This window comes from Anopheles coustani, chromosome X (genome assembly GCF_943734705.1).
Source record: "Anopheles coustani chromosome X, idAnoCousDA_361_x.2, whole genome shotgun sequence".
NCBI lineage: Eukaryota > Metazoa > Arthropoda > Insecta > Diptera > Culicidae > Anopheles > Anopheles coustani.
In genome coordinates, this window is record NC_071290.1 from 6692402 (window position 1) to 6712022 (window position 19621).

General features: G+C 42.3%; 1 protein-coding gene across 7 annotated transcripts in view; it reads left to right on the forward strand.

Moving 5' to 3' along the window:
- LOC131269446 (potassium voltage-gated channel protein Shaker) overlaps positions 1-19621 on the forward strand; it is a 48523-nt gene that overhangs the window by 7245 nt on the left and 21657 nt on the right. For 6 of the 7 annotated variants that reach the window (XM_058271803.1, XM_058271804.1, XM_058271807.1 and 3 more), the window contains exon 2: positions 662-1385. In XM_058271803.1, the coding sequence (XP_058127786.1) occupies positions 1261-1385 (125 nt within the window). In that variant the 5' untranslated portion in view covers positions 662-1260. Of the gene's footprint in view, positions 1-661; positions 1386-16223; positions 16262-19621 lie in introns of those variants that run through there. The other variant, XM_058271806.1, reaches the window with a different exon arrangement.

Sequence of the window (19621 nt, forward strand, 5' to 3'; positions counted from 1 at the left end):
TCGTTCCTCGTGCGTGCCTAGTTTGTCGGTACCGGGGAGTTCGTTTTATGCTCCTTTATTGTGGTATTACATATTACGCAGTTATTAAACCCGAGATGTGTGAGTTTATCGTTGAACGTCGCTAAAGACGTATTAGGTTTAGGCACGGCTATGGAAAGCACCCATAGACAAATGCAAAACGATGGCTGAAACGAAGGGATCCTCCGAACCAAATGTAATGCACGTTGCGAACACTGGAAGATCTCCTGCTTAACAATTGGTCACGTATGAATTCGCTGTGAAGATGTGGGTAGCAAAGGCTATTATAAATTATTCGTTACTTGGATGTGTGGAGAGATTGTGGAGGAAATCGTGAGTTCTGCGTTCGTTTGCTGGCTGGTTGGGATGTATCCCAAAGGTGGGAACAGAGGGATGGATTATTCATACCGACCAAGGACACCGTAAGAATGCCGGAGGCTGTATTAGAGAGTAGTTATGTGATCTGAAAATCTGTGACAATGAACAGATAGAAGAGTATTGGGAAGTAGCAGCGAACGACAAAAAAAAAAAACAATTCAAGCACAAAAATATTAATGAATGTTGGTAGATTTCCACCCCTTGTGACCTTCAAGTGACAGTATTAAAATTCATGTTTACATCTCTACACCAATACCAATTTCAGTGTTTTTCATGGATCAGCCTGCCCGCTTATTACGCATACCGACTTGTACCGCCACTGTAACTACACTCCGTCCAGGCCGTTCACCAAAGAGGACTGCACGGAATCGAGCTTCCAACGGTGATGACTTCTCCATGTACCTGTAAACTGCAGATCGTGTTCTTGCAAGACTGATACGATTGTCTGCACCATGTACAATTTCATGCTGGGCAAGCGAAGCACCACCAGCACTTGCCGGAACGAGACCAAAATCGATGTGCGAAACAAGTTGTAAAGTGCCTCGACTAGCGTTGTTTGATAGACTTAGCTTTTCTCGAGTGATGCCATGCGGATGTGACAGATGCCATTCCGGGGGAACAGTACGGAGCGCCGCCAACTCTTACGGTGTTATCCAGGCGTGTGTGTTTGCTGAAAACAGTGGGTGCATCCGGTAGCTTTTGCAAAAAAAAAACAAAAAAAAGGAAAAGAAAACAACACAAAACCACCTAGCTATCACTATTTACTGTCGCGAACTAAAACGGTGTTTAATAGACAAAACCAAAAGTGATTACCAAAGGTGTACTTTTTATCAAATACGCGTGTAAAGTGGAACGATTACAATAATGGCTGCCGTTGCCGGTCTGTACGGACTCGGCGATGACTCGCGCCATCAACGCCAGCGCAGGCAGCAAGCTCAACAGGCAAATCAGGAAAAAAATGACAAAACACCCGATGGGCTCAGCGAACCGTAAGCGCTTTTTCTTATTATCCTTCAAGTAGACTAGACTATGCACCAGATTGTGTTTCAATTACATATTTTTACCGATTTTCGTTTGGGCTCAATATTGTTGTCAACTTTTAGTGTATGCTGTTGCAATTCAATTGCAGTCAAATGTTATTGTTGTGGGTTTTTTTCATCACTGTCGTCCGATTCTAAACCTATTAGTTCTATAGATTCAGATACTTTCTGATTAACAAATATCTCGGCCAAATGAAAGCCGTCCAATAAACAAATTTCTCCAAAATAAGCAAACGAATCAAAATATTTGCGTTGCAATAGTTGCAGTGTAACTTGGCGTTGCTGATTACGTACATCGCGTAGCAAGAGGTGTTGTTGACGAAATATTTGAATTGTCCTATTTTAAAATTATTTCATAGTCGTAGAATTGACTTTTTTTATAATATTAGTATATATAACATGAAACTATTTCTGCTCGTGCAACTGATAAGATTTTGGTGACCGTTTAGCACAACGTTCAGTGTAAACACTCAGTGAAACGGTTTCTTTCTAGCATGGAAATTGGAAAACGGCTAGCATTACCGAAATTGTCCTGGTAGTGGGAACTCTATAAGCGGCTTACTATGATCAACGTTCGAACGTGCCAACAAGCGCTGCATATTCCTTGCAGTGAGGATGTTCAATCACGGTTGATATTAGAGACTTTGACCGTTTTAAGCTTCGGTACGAAAGGTCCATCTCTCTCTTTTTACTCCATCACGTTCCTGACTGTTGAACCGTGCAACGGTATTAGTATTGGTAGTTTCCGCAATTGAGTGTTTGCATGTCATGACCTAAAAGTGCATTTGTTAGAGCATTTGAAAGATCTGTTTTGGAATTGATCCGTTATAAATCCCGTTTATATTGTTTTTCATATTAATTACATCATTTAGAATATTGTTGAGAGTTTGTGAAGGATTGACCTACCTTCAGTCTACCAGGTACTGGGCGCCCCCATCAACGATCCGTTTACCGCTTACTAGGCGCCTCCATCAAGCTTACTGATTACCGCACACCAGGCGCCTCCATTAAGGCTTTTGAAAAGTTAAAATGAGGAAAAGCAGTATTACGTTTTTGGTGGTGCAAAATATTCGACTTCCCATTAATCGCAACATTTTGTAATACGTGCATCAGCTTTTTCACGGCATTAAAAATTAAATAAAAGTTGAACACACACTTACAAACACAGCCGAACCGCTTCTTTGTTTTCGCTACTTTGGGCCTCCTCTTTATGGCCATTAGCGGAGCAGCGAGCGGCGAAGGGGTGGGACGTGTTGTTTACGTGCAGTGCGACACGGGCCGTTTACCTGGAAATTGCTGCTGAACCAGGCATCAATTCATTTATAATGTGCCCCAAGAATGTGCAACATAAACGCGGAAAAATAGGTCACATTCATTGCGCCAACGACACTAATTCCGGTGGCGCCAGCAAGCAGACAGAACAGCTCATCGAACAATGCGCATTACCTACGCGTATCGAGTGACATTTTAACCCACCGGGCAGCATCGCACCCCGTTCGGGAAGTTGAAAGCTTGCTACCCGATCGGAAAAATACTGTCCAGTAGCCGATCTACGATGTGTTTTTAGTGAGATCGAGTGTACAATAAATAATAGGCCGAGAAAAGGCGCTAGGTTCGATATTGAGACAGTTGGATCAAGCTTCGAGACATTGTATTCCAGTGTCAAAAGCTGCATGATGTATGTAGAATGATAGAAATTTAGACTTCGATGAAATGACTGCGTGGAGAAGTAAAATCATATTATTCTGAGCAAAACCAAGGTAGGTTTTTTTTTGCAAATTTCCACAATTATGATTCATGAAAATATCCGTAGACACGTATGAAATTCATTAATTCAGCTAGTGTTATATTTCAATGCATGAAACACGACAGTTTTGGTAGTGAAGAATTAAAAGAATTTAAGTGTTACTAACCAACTAGCGTTTATTAATTTGTAATTGAAAATATTATAAAAACTTTAGGTGAATACATTATAAAACGGACGCACACGGTAAAATAAGAGTGTGCTTCTGAACCAGTTTGAACAATATGAAGCGCGTTTCCACATGCCACTGCACAATCGTTCAAATAGATCGCATCGGAAATCTTCAAAACTCGTGCGAAATCGGGAAGCTTCAAAGCTTCGTTTTCAAATTTATGTTATGCCATTTTGGCTTGGACTGTTTTGATAGTTTTTTTTTTAAATTCGCACAATCATTTGTAACTCTCTAATCTGTTTTAATGTTTCCGTGCTATTCCCAAAACTTCAGAAATGGAAAATGTTTTAAAACTATCCACGTTGGAAGCTTACTTGGACTAAATTGATTTTTCAAAGCTTTCCCTCTGAGCTTTTGTTGTCTTGCCGAGATGCTACACGGAAGCGTTCAAACGCGTATAGCGTGTGGTCTTCGCTCCACAGTGCATACATCCGCATTCATCGGCTGTCATTTCAGTGTACCCCAAATGTTATATCGACATGCATGCACGGATAACATCTATCGGCATGCGAGAACAACATGCAGTTTTACTTACGATGCAGTTTTTGACACGCACTTGGGTTTTTTAGTACGTAGAAATAACTTCAAAAGCAAAGATCTGCGTGTTGTTGTGCATATCATTTGGTTTATTTCATTCCAAAGATAACTTAAATAATGAAATTGATATTAATTACACTTTTTTTGACGTTAAGTACTTTTGAAACATAGTCAAGAGTGTTTTGAAGTTTGGTTTTATTCAATTTTATTATTCATTCTGTTTAATAGCGATGAAGTAGACATTTTGCTGTAGATATGTTGATGATGAAGAATACTTATTCGTGAATTTAAATCTAATTTTCTGCGTATACCTTGTAGAACTAGAGATGACTTTTATTTCCGTGAAAAAGAACAAGAGGAAGTTCCGATGCGAACGGAATGAACCACTTTTGCGCACGACCAAACAATTGAGGTCATGCCGAGATAGCGACGCCACTCGTCGCGGCTTGTCAAAATTCCGTATAAAACGTAAACAACATGTTAAAAGAAAAAGATGAACAAATGGCAGGACGCGTCGTTTAAAACGACGCTAGTGGCCCGTTGAGAGTCTACGCGGGTACAAAATGACGCAGCGTCTCTGTTCTCGGGCAGGTTCCCTTGCTGTACTCAATTTTTCTTGGCATTCATAACAGATACTTCTAAATGTGGTCATTTGAATGGTTGGATTGCCAAAAACCTTGCGCCGTTGAGCAAAAGAGTTCACAAATTGCTGAAAATTTTATACATACCTGGGAAGATACTTCAAACATACTTTATTTATCATGCAAACATGCTCTAGCATGTTTCATGAACAAAGTTATTTAACGTTTGATTTAAAAACTTCATTACAACTCAAGAGGTACTAGGCGTCTCCATCGTGGAAAGTGGCATCTTATAAAACGATACTCCAGTCTATGACTACAACTTCATTTTACAGTTCACTTTGTTTGTTTATTATATTAATTATTTGTTTTAAACAATATCACGCTTCAACTGTTAAGATCCGCTGCACCCCAAAAGGCCTGTTTATTTTCACGATGGAGGCGCCCAGTACCTCGCTGGAGTCGTCACGAAGACTAGAAATAAGAACTTGAATAATGAATGAGGTTAAATATGACTAATTTAAATGTTATTTCGAAGTTTATGGAAAGCTTTAGCAAATCATTTTTGATCATTTCACATTATTTTGTTTCTAAAACTGTTCGCACTCTGTGTAAACTGCTTGAAACTGTACGACTAAACTCTACGGTGGTAGATGTTGGGAGGGTTAGGCCTTCAATGTAACAGCGCTCCATGTCTTTGCTATACAGTAGACTCCCCATTATTCGCGACAAGATCCGCAATACTGATAGGAAATTTTTCTTAAAATTTTCCTTTACATCATTTTCTTTATAACGAAGCTACTGAGCTACCGTGTTAAAATGGGACGAACGTGAATAATCTGGAAGTACGCGAATAAATAGGAGTCTACTGTAGTTGCGGTAGGATTCGTCGGTTTGCGAATCACCATAGTTCGAACCTACAACTGCATGACAATCCACTGGAACGGCCATGATGAAGGTCAAGGTCTCTGTAATAAGAATTCTTTTTTCCCTAAATGAATGGAAATTTGTGGGTAGTTTCTTTTTAACTTAGTAGCAGTTCGTTGTTCTGCAGTCACATTATCATTTTGTGCATTCGTCAAACAAAATTAGAAAAAGAATATGACTTAAATAATTACCACCGTTCAGTTGGAAAAACCAAATTCATAAAGACGCAAAATTGAGCAAACGTCCGTGCACCATTTGCGAGGTTGTAGAAGAAACGGGACGCTCCGAAATGTGTGGCTGCTGGTGGAAGTAACGAAAGCCTCACACTGCAGGGCTTGTATTGCAGAGAAACGAATGCGAGAAGACGAATTGACAAGACTGTCGTATAATCGAAAACGAGCCTATATGCTCCAAAAAACAAAGTCAATTTTGATGCTGCTGCTGCTCCACCCTTGTCTGAGCCGCACTATATAAGCATATATTTGCGACTCACGGAGAGGGCACCGCTGCACGCAACTGATGCTCGCGAGAAGAAACCGAAGAGCGGGCGGTCGGTCGGAGAAAAACAGCATCGCGAGAGCAGCCAGGAGAGCTCGCAAATTTTAGAAATCGTAGTCGAGCTCGTCGCCGAACTCAGTTTGACTATTTGGAGCAATCCGCGTTTTCCCGAACGTCGTTCGCTTGCTAGATCTACCATCTTGCAGTTAAAATCCCGGGGTACCGTGGCATACAGGGCGCAAAGGCTCTAGGAAAAACTCGTCGACAGTGGCCGAAGTTGGCAGAAAGCGCTACAGATAGGCAGTTTGTTCGCGATTTGGTTGCGGTTTTTTTTTATTTCGGGGTGTATTGTTGGTTTGAGGCGAGGCCGACAGACCAACAATATTTGCCCCCAAGGAGTGTTTCGTGCGGTTTCGTCTCGGCAGACTCGGCCTCCTTCGCCTTTGACGGGCAGAATAGCAGTCAGCGGAGGGCCAAGCATCGTTCGTTGAATGCTAGTTGCAACCGTACCCGTTAAAAGTGAGCAACTGCACGCGTGTTAAATTGCTGGATATAGTATGCGCGCATAGTAGCAAAGTTCAATCGTCGCCTCGGCCAGTGAAAGAGGAGAAAGGTGAAAAAGAACGGTGATTTGGTGGTTTTTTGAAAGTTCGCCCCCCCCCCCCCCCACCCCGCCCCCCACGCCCCCCATTTGCAATGTTTTTCCGTGTTATGGCAGAGATGTTGATAAGTGTGGCTCAGAGTCCAAGCGAATGATTCCATTTATAATGTAAATTTAAAAAATACACACACAGCCTCGCGCACGCGTGCGCGCACGTGCACACATACACACTCAGCTGCATCACATCCGAACACCATCCGTTTGATGAAATGAAAACGAAAATTTTATTGTTTGCTTGCACGGGTTTTGCTGCGCGATTTTCGCAAAGGCAAGGCAAAAACCTCCTTTCGCGTTTGGGAAGGTGTGTGTGTGTGTGTGTGTGTGTGTGTGGGCGGCTCGTCGTGAGGGCTAAGCGCCCCCCAAAAAGTTTTGCCATACGACCCGGTGGCATGGCCAGAATCGCAAAGAGTACGATATTTGCCTCTAACCGATTTTTTTTTGTTTCATCGCCATCAAACCATGCGGAACCGAATACCCCTTATCCGTTTTGACATACCTCTATTTTTAAATTAGGGAAAGTACGTCGAGGAAGGAAAAATCCATAGCCTGTACCAGTTTTAAACGGCCGTCTGCAACCGAAAAAGTAACGGGTTGCACGACCAAGCAAGCGGCGTACGTCTCTCCTTTCCCGCTTGCGTTTACCTTTGCTACGCTACGCTCGACGTATTGGAAAAGCCATGTGAGGCAGCAATCGATTGTAAAAAGTGCATGCGAAATTAAGAAAAACAATCAACACACTGTTACAGGATTTTTTGGCACTGGAAGAAACCAGCTCCGAATGTATGCCCGCTTCGAGCAATCTGTAAAACGGTCGTGCGCAGGCGTCTGCGCTAGTGTGTTTGTATCTTTTTTTCCCCCCCCCCTTTTTATTCTTAGTGAGAAGACGTCTAGGTGGATTGTAAAAAAAAAAAAATTTGCAAAACTGTTAGGGGCAGCCTCTGATTGAGAAACCGTTCAAACAATTACAAAATACTGTTTTACCTCGAATTGCTTCCAACTTTCACAAACCTCCCACATACGCTTGCTTGCTCGATGCACGGTTTGTTGGTTTTTTTTTGTGTTTTGTTGTTTTGTTGGTTTTGCTAAAACAGCTAGCGTGTATAAATAAATAAATAAATAATTTGCCAACCAGAATCCATCGCCTTCCGTAACCTTGGCCCCATCGATCTCTTCTTCCCTTGTTTTTTTGTTTTTTCCTGGGTGTTCCTTTTTTCATGCAATTCGAGCTCAAATTGTATTTTTTCTCAATTGCCAAGTCACCTTTGCATGCGCCAAAAATAGAAAAACGAAAACATCTCAAAGCAAGTACAAAACTCGTCAACTAAATTAAATCAAATAGGTATATATAAATATATATACACACATATCGGCGCGCGCGTGTGTGTGTACACGTATGTACATACTAATACATGTGTGCATATAGTTGCTCGTATGGCGCTGTGCATTAACGTTTATAGTTTGAAACGTATTTCGATATACATCATAGATCGGAACGTACTGAATTCATGGCAAAAACTGTGCACGTTTAGCTCTGGCGTACACATTTTTTTTTTTTTTGCTCGGAAGACGGTGCTGTCGTGCACCTGATTGCTCGGAAAGAAAAAGATAATAACCCCCGCACACACACACACACGCACACACGCATACAGGGCCCAACAAAAAAAAAAAAAACTGCTAACCTCTTGCGTCAGGGCTGCGGCTTGACTCACGCTAGAAGAGAAAATGCGTTTCTCAGGACTGTCACGGTGTTTGTTGCAAAGAATTTTCCCTACTGCCACTGGTGCGCGTGCGCAGTCGTCGTGCGAGTGTAGGTGAAATTGGTGTAGTGCCGAAAAACACTCTCGAAAACTAAGTGATTGAGCGGTAGCGGTAGAGAAAATGCTTAGTACAATGTAAAGCTGCATTCGAAGGGCGAACAAAAAACAAAAAAAAAACAAAAAAACAAGGAAGAAGGTACGACAAAGGTGAAGAGCGCGCCCTGCGAGAAAAAAAAAGAAATCCCAATTGGGCAGATGAAAATCGCTCACGAAACGCAGCTGCAGATATGGGAAACGGACGGGCAGATAAACTATCGGTACATCAACGTAACGAGCAAGGTCAGCCTACAATCAAACGATTGCTCGCGTCGCGGTAGAAACGGGCATCAAACTTTCACCAAAGCAAACCTGCTTCAATCAAATGACGGAAATCTGTCCGCAAGAGACCGGCAACGTTAGTGAACTCTCGATCGTCCTCGATCTCGCACTCTCTCTCTCTCTGACTCTCTCTATTCATTCTCTTCTCCTCATCCTCTCTCACGCAATCTCTTTCTCTCTCTCTCTCTGCACAATATCTCTCGGGCTATCTCTCTCCCTCCTCTCTTTTTCTCTCTCACGCACACATACACACATACACATATTTAAACTCAGAGCATTTCGCCCTTGTAGTCATGTTTCGCAACGAAGGCAGTTGATAGTGGTGCCACTGATGCTGCGAAAAAAAAAAACACAAAGGTTCTTCTAGTGAACTGTGCATTATACTCTCTGCAATTAAAACACATTACTGTGCACATCAGTCATGCACCGTACAATTTTTATTTGCGCATGTGCTCACCCCTTCCCTCGGACGGCCTACCAAAATGTCCTACTATAAACAAAGTCTCTCTTTTTAAATAGAATGTTTCAGTATAAACAAAACGCAGCTAATTTCAACGCAGCATTTTGTATAGCGCAACGTTCATTCACTTTAAATGATCTGCAACTGGCGAGTTTCAGCTGTGCCTTTTTTGGGTTTTGGCCACCGGTTTCGAAATCGGGTCAAGGGTTCGAACCGCAATCGGTCCAGCGCATTGGAAAGTATGCCAAGCGCCGTATAAGGTTTGCTTCCGAGCTGGCAAACGACCCGGCAAACGAGTATGTCGAAGCGGTAGAGGGTCCGTAAGCAAGGAGGAGATCAGGCAGGGAAAATAAGAATGCCAAAGATAGCCATGAGGAAAGCATTGGAAAACCCATGTTTTGACATTCGAAAGTAAAACATGATTGTTTTAAAAAGTTGGAACAAATACACCTAATACACAGATTAACTTACAATAAACTTTTGTTAGCTAGAGGCAACGACGAACTAACAAGTTGGTTACTCCAAAAGAGATACTAGATTACCCGCACTTAACCTCACAACAAACTGTGTGTTCATTTCGAGGATCCAGAAGATAGTATGGCTCTGAAGAGGGTCGCGGACAGCATTGGCTCCACTTGCAGTTGAGCACGTCGCGATGACCTTCCCCGGTCATCTCCGGTATCTTCCCGGTTCTGCTGCACTCGGGCAAAGCCTCCGAGCTGTTGCTAGGCTCTTCCGACTTTAACAACGTTGGCTCATCCACCTTCGGATGAGTTCAAGATATAGGCACAGTTTCCTCAGGAGTTCATAGAGGTCGACGAAGAGGTCTAGTCCTTAGTGGAGTCACCTCCAACAAATCTAGATAGTTAAAATCTCTATGAAACCTGCTTGAAAAGTTGACTTTATGTTCAGCTGTCAAAATTAGTTGTATGTCAGAATGAACAGAAAACCCTAACCTAAGGTTGTACAATACTGAATCAAACAAACAATGAGTATCTACCGCCTTCGGAGCCAATCTCTAAGGAAGAAACATTGATAAGCCACTTATAGATAAGTGGTTTTCAATCAAAATTGTATGCAGGAAAACGATAAAATTAGCATTACCCGTTTTTTTGTGAAGTGTACATTTGCGAATATCCTCTAAGGGTCCTTTGCAGCCTCACTACTACATGCCAAACATCATATTGAAATGACCTTCCTTGGTGTGCCTACGACCTTTCTAACCTGCTTTTGATATTTACGTTAGTTCAGGCACGATTTCCTGTCTGTCTGACAGATACGAACGCACGGGATCTATTATGAAACTGCAGGGATGCGTTCCCCATTGTGAACGCGCACGCGCCCGCCATCTATGTGTACGTGTCTGCATGCACAAGCTGGATGCATGTATGTATGTGCGAAAGGATATATATGTATGAGGTTTTTCTATCAATTATCAAACACCTGGAGCAAAAGCGGGTTTTCGAAGGCAGACAGTTTGGCGCTTGGCTGTTCACTGTTGCGTTTTGCGGGTCCTCGGATCGAAGCCATCACCGTCATCGGCGGCCCTGCTTGGATTCGCGAGCTCCTTTTCTGACGGATGTGTTGGTGCTGTGCGGTGAAGCATTCATCGTGAATCCTAGACATTCGGAGAAAGTCGTTTACCCGTGCGACGCAGACACTGGGTTACGTCGGTTTGCTGCTATCTTCTATTAACGTCATGCGCGGTTTAAATGCCTGCTTGCTGAGAGAAACAGGCAATCGCAAGCACTTCGATGAGATACTTGATCTTTGACTCAGGCAAAAAGGCCTGCCAAATTTGCTACCTCGGACATGTGCCCTATTTTTTAAATTGTTTTCAATGTGTTGTGCGAGTTTTATGGCCAGTTCTACCAATGGTTCGAGAACACGAAAGCAACGTTAGGCAATATGCGCCCTTACGCAAAACATTAATCTCTTGCTGTCCATCCTACAAATACACATTACATTTTGACCCCCTTCTTCGTCTAATTTGACATAACGGCTGTTTTTGGTCATAAAAAGTTAGTCCTCTCATTCACCTTTGCCTTATTGTCTCTAATTACCTGTTTTGCTTTGTTTTACAAAGTGTTATTTATTATTATGTTGTGTTACTTTTTTTTCCTTTTCTTGTAAGAACAATTTCTGCAAACTTTTAACAACTCCACAGCATGAGGTTAAGATGTTTTGTTTGTTGTTTTCTTAACACCGGCAGGCGATAATGAGGAGGAACCAAAGTTGGTCCGTCTAAAGAAGGCCCCTAATGCCATAAATAGAAAGAGTTTTATTTTGTTCTCTCTGATTATCAGAGGTATTTATCAGCAGTTTTTTTTTGAACATACATGTAAATCCGGTTAATTCAAAAAAATCTTTACTGCTACTGTTGGAATGACAGCTTCGACATAAATGACAGCTGTCATGAGTGAGCAGGTTGCTCGCGTTGTAAAATTAGTAGACCATTATTGGTTTTAGCAGTGCGTTACAAAATTAAGAAGCTCTTGCATGGTTTATGACAAATCTAGAAAGCTCGAGAAGTTACTTATTATCTGACCAATACTGTAACAGACTGACGATTAACAACTATTCCAAATCTAGCTAATTCTTCCACCTCCCCCCCCCCCCTCCCCCCGCCACACTCCATTTCCAACTCTTACGGCGTTTTCCTCTCGAAAAGGTTTGCTTTGGTGTATTAGCTTACGGAGAGGATGTTGATTACTAATTTTGAGAAGCCGCGTTGCAGTGCGGTGGAAAAGCTTCTCTGCGTACTATCGAACAAAAAAGCGTCCCCCTAATGGCGAAAGTTGGGTTGATTGATGTGCCAAATGATCATGCCGTAGATGGTTTAATGGGCCTCAAAGCTCAAAAAGGGCGCAGTATATAAAGCTTAATCGCTACCGCAATCGGAATGGCTTGCGCTACACAGCGCTTGGAAAACTATGTTTGTTGGGGCAAAAAACAAAAAAAAACCTGTAATCCTACACTTAGGGATTTGTTCGTGGAAGCGAAATGAGCTGCGAACTGTTAGTAACGCAATTCATTGCTGCCGCTACTAAACATTGCAAACTTTCAGCTGTGTTGAATCAACTTCACGGTGCCATTTACTGTTTACCTCAACACTGGCCACCGCGTGGTCGTGGCGAATTTTGAAGTTTGATAATCGAAAGAGTTTTTAGGTTGAATCTCAGAGCGTATAAGAGGAGTTTTGCAATAGCCGCAAAGAAGTAAATAGCAAAAAATGTGTCTTTTTGTGGAAAAAAAAACCGAGTTAATGTAGGCTAAAGGGAGAGGAAGCAGATTGGAAGCGGAAAGGTGGATTGAGATGTATAGCGGGGCAAAATTTTATCGACCGCGAGCCAGTAATAAAACGCATGAGAGACGCATTATCAAAGGAAAAAAAAGGGGTTAGGAAAAAGAATACACATGCAGTTAATGGAAAAGAGAGTAAACGGAGAGAGAGAGAGAGAGAGGAAGAGACACAGAGAGGGAGAGGAATAAAGATAAGGAGAGAGAGAGAGAGAGTGAAAGGAAGAGAGATTTCGCTCTCGAACGGGCAAAGGATAACAGGGAGGATATAACATCGGGGGCATATAATCCCTCGCTAGTGGTAGTTGTAGCTATTTTGTGCAGTATCCTTTGCTAGTGTGGTACGCCAGCCTAGCGCAAGAATTTTGCACACAAACACATCCGCGGGAGAGCGAGGGACCTACCTCGGCAAAAGCATCGAGTCTCTATTGCTGTTGGGTAGGGCCATGCATTGCAACATTCATTGCGCTGTGAGGCGCAGGTTTTAGTTTTTCTTCTACAATACGTTGAATTTTTCCTCCCGCAAAGCTCGGGGTGCTCGCGACCAGCGTGTGTGTGCACAAGTGAACAAAGTACCGCAGCGGGCGCACGTATCGGTGAACTGGTAGCAAATTCGTTGTTTTGCGAAGGATAGGAAAGCACGGCGTGTCCAGCACGCCGTGTTCAGTTTTTGAGGAATATAAAATATTTCACAGGTATAAAGCAGTAGCATTGGCCCTCTAAGCTCATGAGCACGCGCACGCGCGCAAGTGTGTATGTGTGACTGGGTGCGTGTGTGTGTGTGTGTGTGGAAGTGTATGTGAGTTTGCGGATGTGTAGCAAAGACGCCTTTGATAACACCAAGGACATGTGAAACTTCAAAAGACAATTCAATCCTTCTCTTTTCGTTTGTTTTTTTTTTATTGCACTCGCTCGGCTTTTGCTACACACTGGATAAACACACTTTTTCCCCCACTTAAACCAGCATACATCTTTGGGTACGTCGTTCGTTACACGCACACCTGCGACAGTCGTCCCCTTTTGCCTGCGGCTAGGGCAATCGGGTTCTATTCTCATCCACTCCGCGTATCATTAGAAGTTGTTGTCAGGATCGAGTGTGTTCCTTCCTCGAACAGCTCGTTCGTTTTCCTAGGGCATAAGCGGAAAGTTAACAGAGTATTTGCAAATACTTGGTAGGCAAACAATCGAAGAGCGCCACAAAAGCACAAAAGGTGCTGATCACACCTTCCTTTTGCCATTTTCTGCTGTCACAATCACCATTCTGGTCTCACCACACTCGCTCTCTCTCTCTCTCCGCGCGAGCTCCAAGCTGGCGAGGTACATCCGGCTACATCATTCGCAGTGAATGCGGGGAGATGCCAAGCATGGATAGATGGTCTAGAGAGATACTTGCACCGCACACTGCAACGGTGTGGTGGTCAGAGGGTCGGCGTATGTCAAAGTGAGCTCGTTGTCCTCCGTGCCCCGGAAACACTGTTGTGCCCCGCTGTGCAGCCTGCCAAAACCGTGTTTTGTGGCCCATCTCCGCTTCGGCATCGGCAGCAGCCGGGAGGGGCAGATTGTGTACTGATTGCGTATGTGTGTGTGTGTGTGCGCGCGCGAGTTTGCTGTGGTGTATGTACAACTCGGTTGGTCCTGTGCTTTTCAGTATGCCCCCACCGACATAGCAACGTCGTTCTTAGCGCAAATAATGGCCAGCAAGGTTGAATCGAAGCCATCGGTTCCTAAGTGACAAGTAAAAAAGAAAAACAAGCAAAATGTTTGTGTATCGCTAACGTTCGTGTCTCGTTTGTTGGCCACAGTGTGTCGGAATTCTTGAGTTAGTAGGCACGTACCACTAGCTAGTACCACTTCGCCAGCCTCCTCCATGCAGCGCACAGGTTCGCCACCCGGGGCTCAAACCTGGAAGTGATGATGTTTCGTGGTGCCTCGTAGTGGTGGTGTTGGTGGTGGTCAGCAGCGAGTCAAATAATAATTGTCACTCTTTTCGACAGCGAAAGAAAAACCGCAAATGAAAAAAATGACGGAAGAAGTGTAAACGATAACGCACGTAGTCGCAAGAGTAGGCAGGAAGAAGAGATGCAGAGCAAGCTGCTACCGTTTCAACACGGGGCGAGTCTGACATACCATCTATCAACTCACTCAGCAGCCGCCAGCATCAGCAAATGCACAATCAAAAGCCTGTAACTCGCCTTTCCAGCGCCAGTGAAGGTGAATGCACGACTCGCACAACAACAAACGCGGCACGGGGCTCCGGTTCTTCTGCCCTCCCCGAAACGCCCTGCAGTGTGAAATACCGACCGCAGTAGAACCCAACTGAATCGATTTCCTGCTCCCCGGGGGGGAGGAGCGGTGGGCGGGAGAGTCCAAGCGGAAGTGTGCAAAAGTGTCAAAGTGTAACCAAACCACCCCCCCCCCCCTCCGTCGTCGTCGTCGTAGGTGTCCAAGCATCCGAAACAGAGAGTGTGTCCGTCTCCCAAGACAAAGAACGTGATCGTTGGTCCGATCTGGCCACCAGCAAGGTCGCCGAGTCGCCAAGTGTTTGGGGTGGTGTTAGATATACGCCAGTGTTCACAGAATTTGCAACCAGCCTCCGTACCCCACGTGTGTGTAACGCAGTGTGTGTGTGTTTTTGCGACCGTGTCCTGGCAATAGGTGTGGGCGCACATCCCTCAACGCTCACCATTTCACACCAGATCACCAACCCACCACTCTCTCTCTCTCCATTTCTCTCTCTCTCTCTCCTTCTCTCTCTCTCTCTCTCTCTCTGTCTCTCTCTGATCTTCTTCCATCCCTTCCACTATCCTTGCGATCTTTTACTCTCTCTCTCTCTCTCACTTTCTCTTTCTCTTCCCCTTTTCCTGCTTCTCACTACACTTACTCACACACGCGCGTGCGCGCACACTCACAGTACCACACGCATATATATATATTATAAATATATACTACAAATATGCATATATATATATATATATATAAAATGAAAGCAATGTATGTATATATATACATATTAGAAAACCTTCTCTTCCATGAACATTTATATACAACTAGACACACCTATACATGCCTACACAGTCTTGTACATATATATATACAGATCAATATACACAAACAGCTCCTGCGCGCGCGCAAGGTCATTATTCAACCAATGCACAAAACATACAACTCTTTGACTTTGATCTTATAAAGCTTTTATGTATATGTATATATATATCTATGCATATATGTGTGTATATACATACAGTTATATATACACGTATATACATAAATACATACCAACATGGATGTACAAATATTCTTGTGTATCGAAAGACGTTTGAAGTTTAGATCGATCTGACTATTAGTACATATATGTTGATATATACGTGTAAATGTGTATATGCGTATATGTATCTATATACTAATACCTGTGTATGTATATATATATTAACATATATACATTTATATATATGTTTTTATATATATACCCCACTTTTCACAAGCGTAACGCACCAGTCATCTTCGTGATTCTTTTTTTGCTGTCGCAGGCCACTTCAGCCAGTATTGTCAAGCCATTGGTTTCCTATTTAAATGCAAAACCATAATCTACCGCAAAGATAACGAAAAAACGCCGTGTAATTCGGCATCAACCATTTCTCCGATAGATTTTGTTGAGAAATGGGGCCTGACGCCAGTACTTGGGCCCAGACAAGAGCCAGTCAGTTGCGGTGAAAGCCAGACGAGTGGTCAGCCCCCTCTTCTTGCAGACAGGTAAATTTTCACCATTTGTGTTGTTTTTCTTTCTCCTTCTTCTTCCTAACTACGGGCAACCATCTTTGTTTTTTTTTGTTTTGAAAGGGGGATTCTTTTGGGGCTGCTGAGAGGAAGGCACGAAATGAAATGAGTTGTTTTGATCACCCCTTGAGTTGTTATTCTTATAATTTCCACTAAGCGAATGTCATTTGAAACCGTTTTGATGATAACAAGATGTTGTTTGCATGATAACACTTACTCAGTAAGCAATCAAATTCATTTGAATCTCGGTGAATCTCTTTCTATTAAAGATATCGATGAATATTCGATCGACTCTTAAACATTATGTTTTTTTTTGGCAATCAAAGCTTCGTCCTCAATCTTCCCAATGTGCTACTTGGCTGAAGATAGAATGTGAACGGTCATTCTGCCAGTACAAATTCAGCTAAACAAATGCAAAAGCATCCAGTCGGTAGTCCAAAGGTAGACAGTGCGACAATTGACAGTTGTTCAATCTGTAGCTTGTGTAGTTTTTCTTTCTCCGGGGACTCTTCGTACTCTTCTTCGTTGCGGGATTTGCAGCTAACCGATACTCAGAGGCGCTTTATTTGAGGAAATAATGGTGGTCACGCGGGTAAAATCGATCGCGCGAGCCCCAAATGCATGTATTTTAAGCTTTCATGCTTTCTGTCAAATTTTCCTCAGAACTTCTTCAACCGTCCTCGGTCAAGCTGACCGATAAAGACACTAGACTTTTATCGTTACGTTCGTGGATAGTCGGTGCTCTCGTACAGGGAAGCGATAAGTGCGATGTGTTATGCGCTTGTTATTTTGACTGGTCATTTGATATTATTGTTTCTTTGTTCAAGTTTTCCATTCCTTGATTCATTAAATTGTCCGATTCGGCGGATGGTTATGTCTGCATTGTCTAAACTCGCTCAATGCCCCTTAGAAATCGGTCTCGATGGGAAGAGAACCTCTCGCCTGATAGGGGAAACCAGGGACTGCAGGTTGTGTTTCCATCCACCATGACGTACATTCGCTGTCCACCTCATCAATCGTATTAGTTTTAAGTAAAACATTGTACACCATTCGAAATATGCGATGCGTGAGTCTTTTACTGGATTCGTACAGCACTTTAGTGCGAACTCAGCAGCTTTTAACGTAACGAGTCCACCTCATAGTACATCCATTCAGCACGCTGGCAGTGTGAAAAGGAAAACACAAGAAGTTTTACTTGTATTTCTTTTCAAATTAACAGTTGCACGTAATATGCTTGCAAATATGTGCCTTTGATTGGTTGGTGACTCTCACATACGGACACGACACCAGCGCATTCATAGTTTCGGACAGCAAATTTCAACGAAATGAACGAGTTATTAATCACTTTGACGCACTATAGTCGCTGTACCATCTGGCCCGAGATTAAAATTGAGGTCGATGTCGATTATCCGCTGCCAAAAGTTGTTTGAATGCTTGAACGTGCATGTTTACAAGAGTGTTTCGAAATCTCCACACAGCTTTTCCGTACGTTATTGTTCCATACAATATACTGTACGTTCGTGTGTATAACATCGCCTTTGTATAACACCATCCGAGTATTTTCGATCCGTTTTGCTTGAAACGAGTGTTTTGTTACAGTTCTTTTTTTTCATAATTATCTAAGGCATTTGACTAAACTACTTTGATTTAAAAGAAATGATTTTATCTCTCATGTTGTTTGCACAATGAATGCTTTCGGTCTGTTATGCGTTCCATCCATCGTCATTGAATAACAGTCATCTACTTCCAATCCATAAAGCTTTTGATTTCACGTTTTGGAGCAAAACATTTTATAAATATTTCACGCCCTCCATGAGTGCATTTGTTTGAAAAAAATACACGTAAAAAAAGGAAAAATTACATGTCAACTCTTCCACTGGCCGATATGTTCGCTATGTTTGAGAAAAATTTCATGCTTTTACCCAGATACACTAGCCTATACACTACTCTGACAGTATGGATGATGTGGAGGATAAGAAAGTGTGCAAGGCTTGTCAGATTTACCAATCAGCTCAACTGCTGGACACATTGGCGACATTACACAATTGTTACGATACAAACATCATGGTCCAATTCTTTGTCCCAGTTTTACTAGCGGATGTCGTTTTCACCTTCCTTGCGCCTCAGAACAACCTACGATAGGATTGTTTAGTGGGTTGTCCGGTGTCCTGCACTAAAGGAAGTGCTACTTGTGCTTTCGACCAAGAGCTTAAGATTTGAATTACGAGCATATGTTTAAAGTAATCAACACATTTTCTCATGCCAATCAACATAGAACTTTCCTGTAGCGGACCTTCCATTGTCGGCTTGGTTTTAACCGTTCGGATTTAAAAGAAAAAGAGTGGGAACAATTGTTGTTTGGTTTAGTGAAAGTGAAAGGTAAATTATTAGTTTTGCTACATTTGTACGAAAGTATCATCTAAAATTTTATGAACTTCATCGATACACGAGATATAATTCAGCTTAATGAGAGTAAATAATTATTTTATATCGATAGTAGGCTTGTCTATAGACAGCATCAAAACTTTACATGATTGTCGGTTGTAATAAAACTTAACGGTATTCTGTCGAGATAGCATTGTTGCGGAAATATGCTGGTCGTCGGCAACAATATTGATCATTTTACGAAGTTTTTATAGAACATTGTTTTGATATTCCAGCTAAGAAAATAATTATTACAGCCAAGAACATTATGCGGCCTTAACCAGAATAAGATTTGATCTCCGTTAAAAGCTTTATGCGCTTCAGGATAATATTCTATTGTGTGTGTTTTTGAACAAGTCACCAGAATCATGTCTAACCGTTTGAGATAAACTTCTTCTTCTAAGTAACTGTCAATGTGATTGTCCTATCAAGCAACCTTTGAGTGAAAAGTTGGATCAACTGAAAATCGTTTTACAGTTAGATAAGAGCTTATATCGACCGTACATTCCCATTTCAAGTTTTGCTCTACTCATTACCATGCTTCAGCGAAAACAACAAAATCAATTTAGGATAAGAAAAAACTCGTTTTTATTTTTCTTTGATTTGATTCTTAGTTTTAGGATTCGGTCAGTAAAATGTGGATTAATTCAAGCCGTGGATGCAACATTGCAATGAATGTTTCAAGTTGTGTTAGTACAAAGTGCTGTACTGAAAAGCAGTGTTGCTTTTCACAACTGAATAATACGTAAGTGAACGTTGATTTACATCGAATGATTCTTGAATTCTAACACGTTATTTATTAAAATTGCTTGAATTTTGCTGTTTAAGAAACTTAATCGCTGTATTTACAAGGCGTGTCCGTAAATCAAAGGCTCCTTCTGTTTGCATGGTAAACCATACTTTACTGCAAAC